The sequence below is a fragment of the Mastomys coucha genome, unplaced genomic scaffold (genome assembly GCF_008632895.1).
Source record: "Mastomys coucha isolate ucsf_1 unplaced genomic scaffold, UCSF_Mcou_1 pScaffold13, whole genome shotgun sequence".
NCBI classification, from domain to species: Eukaryota; Metazoa; Chordata; class Mammalia; order Rodentia; family Muridae; genus Mastomys; species Mastomys coucha.
Genome location: NW_022196895.1, coordinates 1,709,302 through 1,726,669, shown reverse-complemented (window position 1 = coordinate 1,726,669; position 17,368 = coordinate 1,709,302). Strand labels below are relative to the sequence as shown.

At 44.4% G+C, this 17,368-nt stretch overlaps 1 protein-coding gene and 1 pseudogene across 21 annotated transcripts in view; one reads left to right on the top strand and one right to left on the bottom strand.

Annotated features, from left to right (window-relative positions):
* Positions 1 to 17,368, bottom strand: part of Svil (supervillin) — a 202,556-nt gene that overhangs the window by 69,933 nt on the left and 115,255 nt on the right. For all 21 annotated transcript variants that reach the window (XM_031364880.1, XM_031364879.1, XM_031364877.1 and 18 more), the window contains 4 exons: positions 8,976 to 9,033; positions 6,517 to 6,608; positions 289 to 346; positions 30 to 181 (listed from right to left, as the gene is read on the bottom strand). In XM_031364880.1, coding sequence (XP_031220740.1) covers positions 30 to 181; positions 289 to 296 — 160 coding nt within the window. In that variant the 5' untranslated portion in view covers positions 297 to 346; positions 6,517 to 6,608; positions 8,976 to 9,033. The remainder of the gene's footprint in view (positions 1 to 29; positions 182 to 288; positions 347 to 6,516; positions 6,609 to 8,975; positions 9,034 to 17,368) is intronic.
* LOC116087950 lies at positions 3,065 to 3,180 on the top strand (annotated as a pseudogene).

Below are 17,368 nucleotides of genomic sequence, written 5' to 3'. Positions count from 1 at the left end.
GGCCCTGCCTAGCGTGGCCAGGTACTCACCTGTATGAGGGCTCGCAGGGTCTGTGGCGCGCATGTATCTGGGTGTGTCTTCTTCCAGCAGCCGATGAGTCACTAGCCCTGTGCAGCTCTGCAACAGGATGGGCTGGGGGTCATTTTCTATTCCTTCTAAGCGCCTAGCAATTCTTTCTTTTCTGCACAGTAGAGCAAAGAAAAGCACAGTGAGAATGGAAAGCAAAGCCCATGGACAGACTCCACACTGCCCTGATAAATGTCTCCACCCGCCAGTGGCGCACTTTACCTTTTCATTTCTAAAAAGTCTTTCCTCTTTGGTTCGAAGATTTTTCTTAATTCTGCAACTACAACAGAACAGAAAAGAACAAAACACAGTGTGGTGTTTAGTGGTTAGGTGTGCATTCCATTCGCTCCAGCAACGCACCAGACAGGACTCAAATGCTGGTTCTTAGATCCCTCATTTGTTTTCAGGTAGGAAGGGAGACACTAAACAAGGAATGTGAGCATGCAGCCCACACCACCCTGCTAAGGAGTAAACTCAGAACAGGCTAAAACAGCCAGGCTTATTTCTATTTGCAGGACTTCTTTAGTAAGCTGGGTTTTATTTATTTATTTATTTATTTATTTGTTATTGTCGTTATGCTTACTGATGTATCGAAGCTTTTAGCTTGGAAAGCATTTGCAAAGTATGTGCTATGAACTCGCTAGGGCCATCTGTAAGCTCCTGGCTTGCACACACAGCCACTCTTAACGTCAGCCTGTCATTTATCTGTAAGCATCAGTCAGTACATAACTGTTTTCCTTTAACTACAGTTGAGAGCAAGTCCCGAGCTGCAGCAAAGGCTTCACTGGGAGGAAGTGGTAACATTTGCTTCCACACTATAATCTAGGAGGATGAAGTGATTCTTCTAGAATCACTAAGAACCAAGAAAAGAGCTTTGCTGTGGCTGACACTAGGAGGACACTGACTACGTACGGGGCAGACCAAGATGACAAGAAATTGCTTCTTGGCCGAGATGGCCAATGTTGGCAGAGAATGGCTTTAAACTTTGCAAAATCAATTCTCAAAATCCCCTGAAGGCATGGAGTTAGCAGGAAAGGAAAGAGGGGCTATCAGGTCAAAAGGCAGAGCTATCAGGGGAGGGGAGGAGCTATCAGGGGAGGGAAGGAGCTATCAGGAGAGGGGATGGGCTATCAGGAGAGGGGAGGGGCTACGAGGAGAGGGGAGGAGCTACCAGGAGAGGGGAGGAGCTACGAGGATGGGGAAAGGTTAGCAGGTAAGGAGAGAGACTGATAGTTTAGGGTTAACATTTCGATAGGCTGATTCATAGGAGAAATGCAATCAAGTGGAAATTAACACATGCCATTTAATTAGTAACCGCTATTGTTCTGCTAGGGACTGAACTCATAGCCTCCTGCATGGCAGTCAAATTCTCTGTCACTGAGCTAATACCCCTACCCCAAAGTGGCCACTTCAATTTCTGTTGCTGCTTTTAAAGTGGCCATTTTAACAAGACAAAACTGCATATAGATAATGTGATTTTCATAATGGCCTTTGTGCTTAGATACTGAAGTGTGCCTAGTGTTTATTTTTAAGTGGCATCTGCCTTAAAACTTTTGCTTTTGGGGACAGAGACATTGCTGAGCAGTTAAGAGCGCTGGTTACTCTGGCAGAGAACCCAGATTCTAGTCCCAGCACCCACATAGAGGCACACAACCTTCAGTGACTCCACTTTCTGCAGCTCTGACCCTTTCTTCTGACTTCTGCAGGCATGAGGCACACATGGTGCACATACATACATGCAGGAAAAATACTCATGTCACACATAAAAAAAAAACCTAGACACACACATGGTGCACATACATACATGTAGGAAAAAAATAATCCTAACCTAACCCTAAGTCTTTAAATTCTTTAAACACTCTTTGTGTGATTTCAGAAGTAGAAGTCTCGAAGGCACCCTTCGTGACATGCTAATAACATACTGTTTCAGTTTAGCCCTCTTTCCCTTTCTGGGTACTTTGATTATCCTCTCAAACCACTTAAGAATAAGCTGCAGCATACCTCTTTATCTTAAGATCATTCTTTTTGAATTCCTTACAAACATACAAACATAAAAATGTTTCCTAAAGTTAGAGTCCTATCCATAATGCAGTTGACAGAATGTTGTGCCATAGCTGAAGGTCCTAAATTGTAGGGTTGCATGTAGTAGTAGTCAACATATAGTGCAGCTATATTAGCAGCCATTGATGGTCTAATTTCCATAGAAGGAAACCTTCTATTTGTTTTCAATACATGAGATTTTGATTAAACTAAGCTATCCATTTTCCAGTTGCTGCCATGGCTCTTTTGAGCAATTCTGAGTGGTCCTTCTGCACCCCCCCCCCGCCCCGTCTTCTGTCATTCTGACAAGAGTTTGTGAGTGAGTTTCCAAGTAAGGCCTTCAAGGGAATGGGACAGTGGGGCTCTCAGATTCATGCATCTATGTGCTAAACATTCATTGTACAGATATTAACACCAGTATTCAGGATAATTTGGTCTGTCAAGTGCTTTTCTTGGGAAATATGATTAGTTCTTCAACCGCTTCTGAGAGACTAAGACATTCTGGTAAAGCCAGTACTGGCCTTAGTCTTCCAACTCAAGTATAAAAAGAGCTTGGCTAGAAGCATCCATCAGTGGTAAGGCAGTGCCGAAACCTCCCTCCTCCCTGTCACATGACAGCTGAAAGAACAGGCCTGGCAGTTTGGAGGTGTTCTAAACACTGGCTTGACTTCCAGTCAATACAAAGACAGGCAGCTGAGGAGTAACCCCCAAGGAATCTCAGGGAAGGATGATGCCTCAAGGGTATGTATGCAGTTGTTTTTAGAAGAAGGAAAACACTTCAATACTGATTGTGGTGATGGTCCAACAATTTGGTGAATGTGTCAGGAGTCACTGAAGCATATTCTTTATATGGATGGACTGTGTGGTGGCCTGCACTATATTTTAATAACATTGTTAGAGCCAACAGTGTACTTCTATTTAATTCTAAAATGAGAAATCTATTTAATATTATAACATTAGCTTTGCGCAGTGGCAGTATCGTAGCCAATGAGGTTTATCTGAGGTGATTATTGCTAATTTATATTATAATATAAGCCAAACACTTATTTTATTTTAAAAATATATTACATTTATTTATTTATTCATTCATTCATTCATTCATTCATTCATTAGTGTGTGTGTGTGTGTGTGTGTGTGTGTGTGTGTGTGTGTGTGTGTAGGTTCATGTGTGTCACAGCATCTGTATAAAGGGGTCAGAGGACAGCTTTAGGGGGTCACTTCTCTCTTTCTGCCATGTAAGGTCTGGGCCGCCAGGTTTGGTGGCAGTGACCTGAGCATTTCAATGGTCCTTTGATAGTAGAGACTCTTATCCCCTTTTTGTTGATACACGTTACAGTGAGTCCAACAGAAAAAAAACATGACCATCTTAATACTCAGCTTCAGGGAACCAGAAAGCTTTCGCTAGTGAATAAGGTCATGTGACTCTGTCACTGAAAGGAAACAACTCTGAGACATAGCTATTCAGCTCTTGCTTGTCTGGGGCCCAGGACAACCCAGCAGCAGCAAGTGACACAGAAACAAAGCCCATTTGTCAACATTCTACTGCGAAGAGGAGAGCTGACAGACAGGATGTTGACAGACCCTCTGAGTGTACATATTTCCTCACACACCTGCCTAAGATTAAGGCTGTCAAAACTAGGTTGTGAAGAAGCCTGAGGCCTGAGGTGGGGCTTAGGGACATTGTGGGGTGCTGCAGAGAACTAAAGCCTTGTGAGTTTTGAAACATGAATCTGATTAGTACATATAAATACCACGTTGACTTGGAAAAACTGTACTTATTTTTCATAACCACTATAAATTTTGGAATTAAACTGGTCAATATGCTTCTGCTTTTCTATACTGTTGAAATTACAGTATGAAATTTTAGGAACTAGCAGCACATCCTGTCTCCTGACCACATGTAGCTCACTGCAGTAGTTATCCACAGGAGCTGGGAAAAAAGACAGAAGAAGGAGGCATTCACTGGGGTTGTGGTGGGAGCGATGGCCCTGGCAATATAGATCTCTGCTAGACAGTTCTTGTCAGCTACAACGGAACTAAATTGTTTCCCTTTACACTCCGTTTTGATCATAATCCTAGATGTTAAACACAGCTTTGTCTTGGATGCATGTGATGAAAAGCTCTTAGGAGTCATTGTAGAGGACACACACTAGAGCATAGTCCTGCCCCTGTCCAACACAGCTTAGCAATCTCCCTTCCTGGACACTCAAGGTGAGCAGGCCACTTCCTCCCTTGACAAACAGCCTGCTTTCTACAGTGTCAGACTCTTGAACTCAGCTGTGTTCTCAAAGAGCCAGCCCATTTATGCTCCATATCACATAGCTCTCAGTATGGCATATTGACCATCCCTTGTGGTGCCTAACCTATAAATTAAATTTGATCATACATATACACGCAGAGGAAAGAAAGTGGCACACAGTGTCAGCACTGTCCCAGTTTCAGACACTGGAACACTTGGGGCACATTTATTCCATATTGGGGATTGCTATGCTTCTCGTCTTTCATACTATGACATCTATAGCCTTTAATTCTGAATGCTGTTCCTCTGCGAAGCACATGATAAAGCATGCATTTCACCCGACAGCTGTGTAAGTGCAGAAACCCTGACGCACACCCTTGTTTAGGTCTGCCTTGAAGCCCAATCCCTGGAGCCTTACAAGGGACCAAGCTCAGTAAACTGGACAGATCATCTGTTTAGTGCATTGGGATACATTCCAGGTTGTCTGTGTGTGCATTTGAAACTGGATTTGGGTTCTACTAAAAGAAAATGTCCTCACCTAATTTTCTTTAAACTTTTTCCCCCTTTGAGCAGAAACAAAACAGCAAACAAACAAAAAACAAACAAACGAACAAAACCCTGTCCTTCCTTCAACCTGCTTTTTCTAAAGGAAGAGCTCCATTGCTCTGTTGAGATACCAACATTTTGGATCCAAGTGATCATTCCTCATGCTATTGTTACTGTTGGGGGAAATAATGACAAGGCAGTGTTTCGGCCCTGTTGGAGGCAGAAGCGAAGGGAGCTAGTTCTGCACACGTGCAGGTAGCCTGCTTCCTGTGCTCCTGTTGCCGGTGGGACAAGCATCTCAGAAAAGACGACTGTGGAGGATGCTCAGACGGCTGAGCGGGTGAGAGCTCAATCTCCAGGACCCACATGGTGAAAGGAAGGAGTCAATTCACGTACGCAGAGTTGTTCTCTAGAACGTACACACCGATAAGCGCGTATGCAAACAAATAATAATAAAATATTTTTTTAAAATTCAAAAGATGGCTGTGATATTTTGTCCACCAGCTCTGTGTTGCCTACACAAAAGCCAGACCTATGACGCATTCAGTCACGGTACTTGGGAGGCAAAGGCAGGTGGATCTTTGGGTGCTCAAGTGCAGCCAGGGCTACATAGTAAGACCCTGTTTCAAGTGTGTGTGTGTGTGTGTGTGTGTGTGTGTGTGTGTGTGTGTATGTGTGAAAGAGGAGGGAGAGAGAGAGAGAGAGAGAGAGAGAGAGAGAGAGAGAGAAGCTATGAGCTATTGAGCATAAATCTTCTATATTGGGAGGAAGCAGAGCGGTAAAGTCAGCAGCCCTGGGTTGGGGGGTGCAGATGGAGAAGAATGAGAATTTAGGAGAACAGCTACCTTCAGAGAAAGACAATTTGGATTTTTCTTAAAAATATCTTAATTTTATTTCATATTTGTCATTAATTTTTTCATATAATACAGTTTGATCATGGTTTCCCCTCCTCTAACCCTTGGCAGATCCCCCGAATTCCCTACCCACCCAAATTTATGTCCTTTCTCTTTCTTTTTTAAGCATATGAGTGTTTTATCTGTATGTATGTGTGTGGACTATGTTGATGCCCGGTGCCCACAGAGGTCAGAAGAGGGTGCTAGATCCCCAGGAACTGGAGTTAAAGATGGTTGTGAGCCACCACATGGGGTTCTAGGAACCAATTCCAGGCCCACTGCCAGAACGAGTGCTCTCAACCACTGCCAAGCCATGGAGACACCTCTCTAGATCCCTAAATGATTTTATTTCATGAGACACAGTTTTACATTTCCTGGCCCACCTCACCAACCCTGGGATTATAGGCTTGAACCACCAAGCCTGGTTAATGTGACGCTGGGGGTGAAGCCATGTGTCCTGCACACTAGGCAAGCACTCTACTAACTGAGCTAAATCCCCAGGCCCCTTAGGATGGTTAAAGACAAAAGAGAAGATATGAACTCAGTGCTCTCTCCTCTTTATTCAGCGTCCAGCAGCAGCTGGAGGAACAAATAACAGACAGTGCGGAGTGCAAAATTCAGGAAAGGCCCCCAGACTGAATCTAGTGCTTGGAGGGGGAACGAAGGGACACGGAGGAGACCACAGGGAGGAGTGAGCTCAGACTCTGGTGAGCCATGTAGAGAAGCTCTTACCTTTAGGGAGTACAGCTAAGCACTTGGCATCAAGGCCTCTCCTGTGGTTGGCAGGTTCTTCTTTATCATCAAAGGAAAACTCTTCCTGAAAGCTGAAAGTTACCGCATTCATTAATGCCATATTAAGTTAAGATGGAGACTAAATACTGAGCAAAAGAAAACACTAAGCAGAAAAACCAGGCTGCCGTCACACTTGAGCACGTAATTTATACTGGCGATTTTTCCATTTATTTACATTTCTCTTAATATGATAATTTGTGTGTGTGTCCGACTGTGTAATTACACTGGCATGAGCAGCAGCTTGGTGTGTGTGGTGGAGAAAACACCACTGAACCTGGAAACTGTCTTCCTTTATTCAGATGGGCAACACCCTCTGAATCCCAGAACACCCAAGTATGTTAGGCTATACCCCACAACCCTCAGGCTCTTCCTCAGAAGGCCAGCAACTTGTTGAGGCAGTCTGGATGCTTTTCCAGTGTTAAATTATATTGGTATTACACGTGCCTTCAAGCCACCAAACAGCGGCATGGGCAAATGGAGAGAAGATGCCCAGGAAGCCTGGCCATAAATACAAGAGAGTGACACAAGAGACCGACAGAGGAATGGGGTGTGTCCTGTCACATATACTGACCCTGACCCCAGCTACAAACCCCATTATCTCCTCAGGATTCCATGTACACACGATTTGGAGTTGTCTAAATGCATGGTGACTGACTGCCGCTGTACTTTGAGTATTTCCACTAGGGCTGGCTTCTTGCTAATCACCCAAAGGTAAATTAGAAGACAGGGAGGTAAAACCCCTCTGCCTCGTGGTTTGGGCTTTCTCTGCTGCTGCATGTCTTGCATGCACAGAGACCCTAAGCCAATGATACCTTTTACACTTGGTGCTCTGGCAGGTAGGTCACTATGGTCAGGTCACATGAAATAATAGCCCAGGTTTTGGAAGTTTGGTGTCCCATTCAGCCAAGGTCACCAAGGCATTTGGCTTCCAATTTATACTCTTCTTATCCTTAAATAAGTAATACATTCCTCTCTTCTTGTCCTTATCTTTCTTTTCCTTATTTGTTAGCTTCATTGTAGTTAAGATAATCTTCTAGGGAAAGGTTAGGAAATGAGCCCAAGGTGCCATTAATAACAGGCATCATGACAGAGACATGAACCATGCGAGAACCAAATAATTCATCTGTACTTGTGTTAACTGCTATCTAATTCACTTTATACTTAGATGTGCATGGAATATACCAGAGACGTTCCTGCACGGTACATTTATAAGATCCACTCTCCAATTTCAAACACAAAGTCAGATAACTCATTGCTACAATATGAAAGAACCAAGTCCTTTGTAGTAAAGTGCCAGAGTCACCATGCATTAGGGACAAGAGCATCTGAGGGGCAGGGAGACAGGCACAGGGTCAGCTCCTCCTAGCACAGTGATGTGCACTGGGGATGACCCTGCACCTGCACCTAGGACTGTCTGACTGTGGGGGCAGTGGCCTGAGGTAGAGGCCAGCTGACTGGTATGTCACAGTCTTTCTCTTTTGCATTGTATTATATCAGCAATGTGCAACAGAGTCTGACAGTAGGTAAATTAGATTAGCACTCACAATGCCTGAGGGGAAGAAAACTGTAGGCGTAGTTGAAAGAGAGGTGGTTAGACTCCAGAAGAATTCATAAGGACAGGAGAGTGATATAGACAGGCAGGGAAGGAAGGAAGGAAGATGGGAAGGGGGGAGGAAATGACAGGAGGGGCAAGATTAAGCTTTTTCCTCAAAAAAAAAAAAAAAAAGAAAAGAAAAGAAAAGAAAAGGCTCCCTAGGCACAGATTCAAAAGCTTAGAGGAAGATGAGAGAGAGAGAGAGAGAGAGAGAGAGAGAGAGAGAGAGAGAGAGAGAGAGCAGTAGCCCCTGATAAGATGGCAACCACTTACAAATGTCATAAGCACACATTCTGTTTCTCAACGGGTTCCCAGAAACAGTGTGGAGTACAGAAGAATCAATAGTGCCTGAGAATGCTCCTAAGTCTGTCTGTCTGTCTGTCTGTCTCTGTCTCTCTCTGTCTCTGTCTCTGTCTCTCTCTCTCTCTCTCTCTCTCTCTCTCTCTCTCTCTCACACACACACACACACACACACACACACACACACACACACGCATACTTTGGAACTGAACCTGGTGCTGTGCACAGGCTCCGGAGAAACTGTACCACTGAGTCATGCCACTAGCTCATATCAGTTCATGTGTGCATATGTGCGTGTATAATTAAGTGATACCCTGAGGAAAAACAAAACTCAATGGGATAAAAATCCAAGAGCCTGAGAGGCTGCACACACAGTTCATTGGGAAGCATTTGCCTAGCATGTGTGAAGCCCCAAGTTCTATTCCCAGTCTGCAAAAGGAAAGAAGGGATTTAAGTCACCACACACCTCCAAAATGTATGAGCCCCTGAACACAGGCCACATTACCTTGCAGCTTTTCTTTGATGTGGGAATCCCAGGAATCTTAAGTTCTTCTTGTTGAAATCTAAGGAAAAAGAAATAACATAGTGTTAAAGCAGTCACACAGTGGCTTAAGACATTCCAATGAGAAAAAGGACATTATTAACCAAATAACAAAACTGACAACTTCTAGGAAACTCCATGCAGAAATCTTGGACACCAAGTTGTCTCTTCTCAAGAGGCCTGGACACAGCTCATGGGTTAAACAAATATCTGACATACTACAAAGCCATTTCAATTGTTATGGCAAAAAGAATAACTTGAAGCAATTAAATACCAAGTAACAGCTATATACTGTGTGTGTGTGGGGGGGGGGATGGGTATTTAAGCAAGTTGGGTCAAGATAACCAGAGATGGTAATGTAGTCTGCCTGGTAAATTTGTGATTCCTGTAGAGAAGGTGGGGAAGTAGGAGCGGCACTGAAGAGCAAGGGGTACCTCAGCTGTATCTCTTCTGTTTTGTTAAAATCTAGACAACACATGGGCATGGTGTGCGGGTGTGCTTGTGCCAAGGTTCTAGTGTGGAGGTCGGAGGGCAGCCTGCAGGAGTCAGTTCCCCCTTTCTACCATATGTGTCCCTGGAATTGAACTTGAGTCATTGAACTTGGCGGCCAGTGCTGCCTGCTGAGTCATACCACTGGGCAGACTCATTTATGTTGAAGATAGGATATATGAGGCAAAGACAGCTGGTAACAATTCCGTACAGGAAAGTCACACATCCAGGGTGAACGTGTTAATGCAAACCAGGCAGAGACGAGATTTATAACAGGTCTCATGGCCGGCAATCTGCTTTGCAGCTTCAGGCACAGTGACCAAACACAAACAGACTTGGGAGAGAAACTCCTTCCCCCAAGGAAGTGCTTTTATGGTTTACTAGTTAGAATCAGAGCCCAAGGGGCGGGGGGACATACAGGGTATAGCAGATGCCAGCATTGCTTTATCCATCAAGACACATCTCAAGTCCTAAAAACTGGGAATTATGGCCAACAGGGAGGCATCGGAAATGAAGTGGATAAAGTCAATTAGACAGGCAGGCTTTTATTCCAAGCCCACAAGCATCCTGGGAAAACAATGTGAAGAAAGACAATTATGATCAAAGAGCGATCAAATGTTATAAAAGGAAGTGCCTGAGCTGTTCTAGTCTAGTCCCAACAGAGTGCTTGTGCTGTGAAATATTCTGGGAAGACAATGGCTGGGTCTCACATAGGCGTTTAAAAGCCCAAGGCACCTCACTTTTGTTCCGATGCTGGACTAACTAAAAGCACTCCAGCAAGCAGATGGGAAATGCTGCTCTTTCTCTGGGCTGGGAAGGAAACCACCAAAGAAACAGCGTTCTCTCCAAACTGTCTCACATGAAGAGTTAAAAGAAAGAAGCTCACGCACCACTGTCTCCGGGAAATAAGTTCATACGTAAGACATACAGTTTCAGACAATATTTTAGGTACAACTTGGCATATCTGGAGTTTGATCCAAAGTTTGCAATCTAATTATCAACATTTGCCGTATAAAAGCTTTCATGGCTTAGCAATAGAAAGATAAAAAGACATTTCCAGCAATTACATGCTGTATTTAGGAACTCCAATAGTTAAAGCACCCTTTCAGACAGCTGCAGGACTAGACAGGACTGGGGAATACTGGATTCCACAGCAAAGATATTAGAAAGGGGATGCAGAAATAAAATGTATGTTCCATATCCCCGTTCCCCATCTTACCTTGTTTCTCAGAAAATATGAAGGCTCCCAGGCAGCTGGAAAGCCCTGGGCTTCTGAACATGGCTGCACTGCACACAGGAGGCTAGGTACCACCAGTCTGTTCTGACAGCTAATTCCCAACCAGCGACGGCCTTGAGCCCATCTAAGCAAAACTGGGTTGCGAATTTCCAGAGTGCCGGACTAGCGTGAGCAACCAGGCACTCGTGGCTTTGAGCTCACAGTGAACACAAAGCAAAAGGCTGCATGAAATCCCCCACTTCATCAGATTACAAGCAGAAACTAGAGGGGGAGATGCTGCTGCCGACAGTGCTCCAGGGAGGGGAATTGAGGATTATGCCACAGCCAGGCCACAGGGTGTCCAAGAATGCTCTGCCCAGTATGACAAGGCTGAGAACTAACTATCATGCCAGTGTGGAGAAGAACTCTCCCACTTTCCCTAAAAACAAATAGCCCCAAAGAAGCAAACCCCACAGATGTATTGGGGTGCAGCGAGGTGCCTAAGTGTTCCCAGGTTGCCCCACGCTTGGCTTTGGCTGAGCTAAATAAAATATTTCACTTAACCAGGAGCCAAAAATTCATACTTTAGAGTTAAGATTTATAAGCAACATATGAGTAAAACCATGGAAAAGAAAAGGCAGATATTACCAGGAGAGTCAAACATTTTAATTTGAGACAGAAGTCATTAGGCTGCTGCCTGCCCTGTTCCACACGCAGCTTGTAGCTGGTGGGCTCAAATCTAGATAGTAAATATGGAAGAACAATGGACAATAATTAGAAATGTTTCCTCTCTACAAAGGGACATTAAAGGAACTCACAGGAAACAGACTCCATTACAAGGTAAGGAAGCAAGGCTGAAGACATGGGCTGCTTTCAGAAGACAATTACTAGAGATGGAGCCACAGCATCCATGGGAAGGTAGGCCAGGCTCATTATAGTCCTTACTCTATGTGGTGGCAGGGACACTGAGTTTGTCTACCTTTGAATCTTTGGTCCTGAACATTTATTTGTATCTACGTGGCACACAGTAGGTCGGCAGTAAATGACCATATGAAATAGTGGGATAACTGAAAGCTAATAAGATACTTTTAGAGCCTACCATCAAACCAGATCAGCTTAGATACAAACACAGTCCTGGGGAAAATGAAGAACCCACCGTGGAAGGGTGGACAGACAAGTGTACTACTCTCTGGTACTAAAACAAACTCTACGTTCTCGTGCATAGGAACCCTAAGTTGGTGTTACACTAATTGGTGGTCCACTTTAGGGAGGTTACAGAATGCTTAAGGAAGGAGGTATGGCTGGCAGAGTCCCCTGAGATGCGAGGAGCCTCAGATACACATCCCACAGCAATGGATCCCAGTGGGGTCTTCTGATGAGATGAACGAACGGTATGGCCTTAAGCCGTGATCCAACATAAATCCTTTCTCCTTTAAGTTGCTTCTGTCAGGTAATGACCACAGCGACAAGAGGAACTAAGACAGGGTGTCCTACTGTAGAATACCAACGGTCAGGGGCCTTGTGATGATTTCTCTACATGCTCAGTTACCTCTTGTAAGCCCAGGAAGAAATGAGGAAGATGAGGTTGTTAAAAATTAAAGTTCAGAAAATAAAGCCCGTGGGGGAACTGTGTAAGGCTGTGGATACAGTTGACTCTGGGCAGTGGCTGGATGTCACATGAACTCTGCAAGAGTGTAGGAAATGAGGCCTGGAACAAAAACTGGAAGATTTACTAAAATTGTTGACTCACCTATCATTCCCTACACAAAGCAGATAGATTCATGGAAGGAAGAAAAGGAGAGAGGGAGGGAGGGAGGGAGGGAGGAAGGAAGGAAGGAGGGAAAGAAGGAAGGAAGGAAGGAAGGAAAGAAGGAAGGAAAGAAGGAAGGAAGTTAATTCTTTATGACACAGTGGGTATACAATTTAATCTACTACTAAGCATTCTATCTGCAGGAAACCAACTGAGATCAAAGAAACCTCCATTTCCTGTCACTAGAAGCATCCACAAGTGACTGGGGAGATGGGAGATGGGGAGGTTACTTGCTGTGATAGATGACAAAGGGCGGCTCAGCACATACTGTAGCTGAGACTATGGCGGCGGCCCTTGTAATTCAAGAAACAGCAGTCCTTGTAGAGGTCTCTCTTGTGGAGGAGAAAATGGAAACAAGCCCAACCAGGATGGAGAGTAGCGACTACCATCTTGCAGATGGCCACTCTGTCTGTGATCAGGCAAAGGACTGCATCTGTTACATCCTCACTCCTGTGCTTGGTGCTTTCCTCCTGGACCCACTGTGTCCTCCTAAAGCCTTCCAGGGGAGGTAGGGTCTATCCTATGACATGTACAGGCAGGCCTATGACCCCATCTGCAGACAAGAAAGCTGTGATGCATGATGTGGGGACATTTCCTGGGAAGTCTTTTCACCACAGTGAGTGAAGGCATGAGCAGACCAAAGAGAAGACTTCCTCCAAGTTCACCCCACCGTAGCAGTAGGTTGACACAGCTCCTGTCCAGGGAGCAGGAGTGAGGGACTAACCGCAGGACATGGTGAAACATAGGCAGTTTCAGTACCTGGAAGTTCCCTGGACAACTCATGGGTCGTTATCTATCAAAGATTCCCCCAATCAACTGTTTGTCTATAATATAACTCAAAGGGGCCTTGTGAGGGTCCTCATAAGGGAATGGTAACAGGCATGGTTTTCAGAGAGTCTCTTGTGGGGTGTCATAAATGCTCCGATCCAAAATGGCAGTGGTCATGTCTAATGCAGAGGAATATATTCATATGCACATTTCATGTCAATAGAAAGCATCCACAAGGGACTGGGGAGATGGGTAACGATACTTGCTGTGATATATAACAGATGTAATATATAAATACCCATGAATGGACTACTTAAAAAGTGCTCTCCCTTTACTTTTACCTTCTTCTTCTTCCCTCTCTGCCTTCCTCCTCACCCTGCAAGGGTGTCAATAATCTCAGGCCAGCCTCAGACTCACTCTGTAGCCCGAGGTTGAAACTGAACTCCTACGCCTTCCTCCTCCACCTCTGGAGTGCTGACATTTCAGACAAGTATCACATGTCTAGTTTATGCAATGCTGGGGGTTGAACCCAGAGCTTCATGCATGCTAGGGAACCATATTAGCTCTGAAAACATATTTCTAGGAGCCAAATTCTCTGGAGAGCCTAAAGAAATTGAGGGGGATGGCAACGAGGCCAGAATTGGGTGAGGATGTATGTGGTCTCCCTTAGCCACAAGTGCTGACCCCGCTTAGTAACTATATTTTAGTCATGGAGATCTGGCACTCCTGCGACAGCCTTGTGATGCCACCTTGCTCCTCTCAATGAAGATGAAAGCACGTTCAGCCTTCTGGAAAACTGAAATGAATGGAAATGGACAACACAGAACGGTGAAGAGCAGCTCCCCAGATACACACTACTGTGAGTGAGTGACAATTTTGAAAATCAAAATGTAACACAGAAATAATTTTACCAAAAGCAAACATATGCTTCTAGAAATGATGGCTGACTTGAAGTTCCAAGGCTGAAGACAGAGTTTTATTGCCTCACAAAGAAGTATGCTGTATGCCAGAACAACAATAAATGCTATTCCTCTGCTCTTTGGTGGATTTTATTTATGTGCTTAATCTGAGGAAGAAAGCCTAACTTGAGAAAGGCTCTCACCAGTGGGAGCCCATTTAGGCTCCCTCATTTCCGTGCTACCACAGTTGAGTTCTTCACGCATTCGAAATTCTAGTTCAATTTCCCCACTGTGTGCTTTCTGAAGTGCTCTGTGGATTCTGTCCCATAGTAATATTTTGTACAAGCTGCAAATAAAATTTTACCTTCCATCATGACGTAAGGTAATTTAAAACAGGCCGTGTGTGCAGAGATGAAAGGGCAGAAATATTTTCAACAATAAGATATATTACAACTCACAGCTACCTCTTTATCAGATGTGTTGAAAGAAAACCAGGCCAAACTTCTTCTATAGCAGAATACCTTTTCTGAGGCAAAGGCTTACTGAAATCTTCTTAAAGAGTTATTAGTGTCTTTGAAATAAAACTTCAAATGAAAAGTGTCAACAGTTGTCATGAAAATTAATCATATAGATTTCAAGTTGTATTAGGGTCTCTTATTAATGATTGGTGGGAAGAAAAGTGTAGGCTCCTCACAAATGGACAAGGGATGGATGAGCAGAGGAGCCACAGGAGGTTGGCGGGGATAAGGGTGCAGCTCACCAAGGCGTGTGCCTGGGTGTACAAGGCCCCAGGAGGCGTGCCTGCCAGCATCACAGCATGAACAGAAGGGCTAAATGCATACTGAAACATGCATACAAAGGAGCATTATCCGGCCTTCGAAAGGAATGGTATTATAACATAGGCTACATGGGGAATCCATACTGCATTTATTGTAAGTTCCTACAGGAGTAAAATGCAGAGTCAGGGAGGAAAGAGGTCCAGAAAGAGGGGGTGATATCTCAGGTGTCTCCAGAGGGTCCAGGGAGCAGCACTAAGAACAAATGTAACCTGTGTGACGCATGACCATGTAAGGGTTCTGCAACAGCACTTGGCCAATAAAGTCCCAGCATTTGCTGGGTAGAATATAAACCACTGTGGGTGAGACACGCAGCAGTTTTACTGAGGAAGGACTCTCATGAAGCAGTAGTGCTGACTCCATCTTGGTCACCAAGAGAGGCAGAAAAGATTCTCCCCACCCCACCCCTCAATACTCACTACTTGATGGCTTTCACATGACCAGATGCAAGGAAACTCCAAACTACCAGGAGGGCTTTTATGAGTCAGATGGTGAACACACTTGATGGATCACAGATGTCCTAGGACTATAGGAGCGTGAATAGAAGGAACTTTGACTCTCCCTGGGACCCTTGAAGGGCATCTTAACAACAGTGGCCTAAGGTTAGATTGTACAGAAAAATGGAACACCCTGTCCTTGTTGGGTTGAAATGGCTAGATGTGTTTATACAAACAAGAACGTTCCGTGGCCCTCCAAGTCATACACTTACTAAGCATGAATCCCAGCCCAGTGGGATTCCAGTAGGGTTCAAAATTGAAACACCAGTATAAAAGCTATGCAATGCTCACAGGACACAGGGTTAGATGGTACACTTTTGGAGAAAGTGCTGCTGAGCATGCTTATCTACTATCTAAGAGGGATGCAATAGCAGCAGGTGCCCAAAGAGGAGCTCAGTGTGTGGGGATTCCAGCTGGAAGGAGAGCCTGGAGCAAAGATGTAAATGGATCTTGTCAGACCACAGGAAGGTGGGGAGGGAAAATACCAGAGCCAGCTCTGAAGTTCATCAGCAGAAAAAAGAACAAAGTCCAGATTCTCATCATCTGTGGACACCGAGCTAAAATAGATTGTGCTGTGCTTTCAGACAGGGAGAAAACACCTAGGCATGGAGACATTATAACCCAGCATTTCTTCCCATGTGGCTTCAGATCTAAAGACAGTGAGACAGACATAAAATCTCTCTCTCTCTCTCTTTCTCTTTCCCTCCCTCCTTCCCTCTCTCCCTCCCTCCCTCCTTCCTTCCCTATCTTTTCTTTCCCCATCAATCATATATTCTCTTCCCCCTCTCTCTTCCAAAGTTATTCATGACCCCATCAAGAAATCCTAAGACACTACTAAACAATACTGTGTAACAGGTGGTTACATCTAGAGGTGATTTAAAAAAGGGTGTGTTTAAATTACATATGAATACCATGAAATACTGTGGAAAGTGTTTTAGCATCCTAGGGCTTGAGTGTCCTCTGAGAGTCCTGGAAACCAATGTCTGAAGGATATTGGACATTAAGTGGTCAAATGAGCTCCTTCCTTCAGTGAGTCTGCAGACCAGAAGAGACAGGCTAAAGACACTTTTTTTTTTTTTTTTTTTTTTTTTTTTGAGACAGGGTTTCTCTCTGTAGCTCTGGCTGTCCTGGTACTCACTCTGTAGACCAGGCTGGCCTCGAACTCGGAAATCCGCCTGCCTCTGCCTCCCAAGTGCTAGGATTAAAGGCGTGCACCACCACCGCCCGGCTGAAGACACATTTTAAAACAAAGTACTGAGGCCTCAAACCCCAGTTACCTTCAAACAAAGCACCAAGGCTCTCAAGTTAAGGCCCCAGGTTAAGCACTGAATCTTTTGAAAGCAAAGCTGCCTTTGCCTCAGGGTTATTGTGAGGATCTGAATCCTGAAAACAGGAACAGACTGGAAACAATGTAGCTCAGAGTCTGTAAACTATGCTATCCTAGACACATAGAGTGTAGTTTGTTACTTTGTAGTAGTTAAGATAATTAAAGACAATTGAACAAAGCAGCACAAATCAGTCAGTGATTGATTTTCCTCCCTTTGAAAAGGCAAAGCATGGGCTAGGGATGGTGTTCACAGGTGCTCACAGTTGCTCACAGAGTGCGATCCCCAGCACCCTATCGAAAACAAGACAAAAAATACAAAACACTGTAAATTTACCCTAAAAAGTGGCTATTCCTTAACATCAAATATTTTTCTTTTAAAATTCATTTTAACTTTCCTTCATCATTAAAATTTCTTCTTCATCGTTGTGGTTGTCGTCATCTTCTTATTATTATTCATCTTCTCCTCCTCCTCCTCCTCCTCTTCCTCCTCCTCCCCCTTCCTCCTCCTCCCCTCC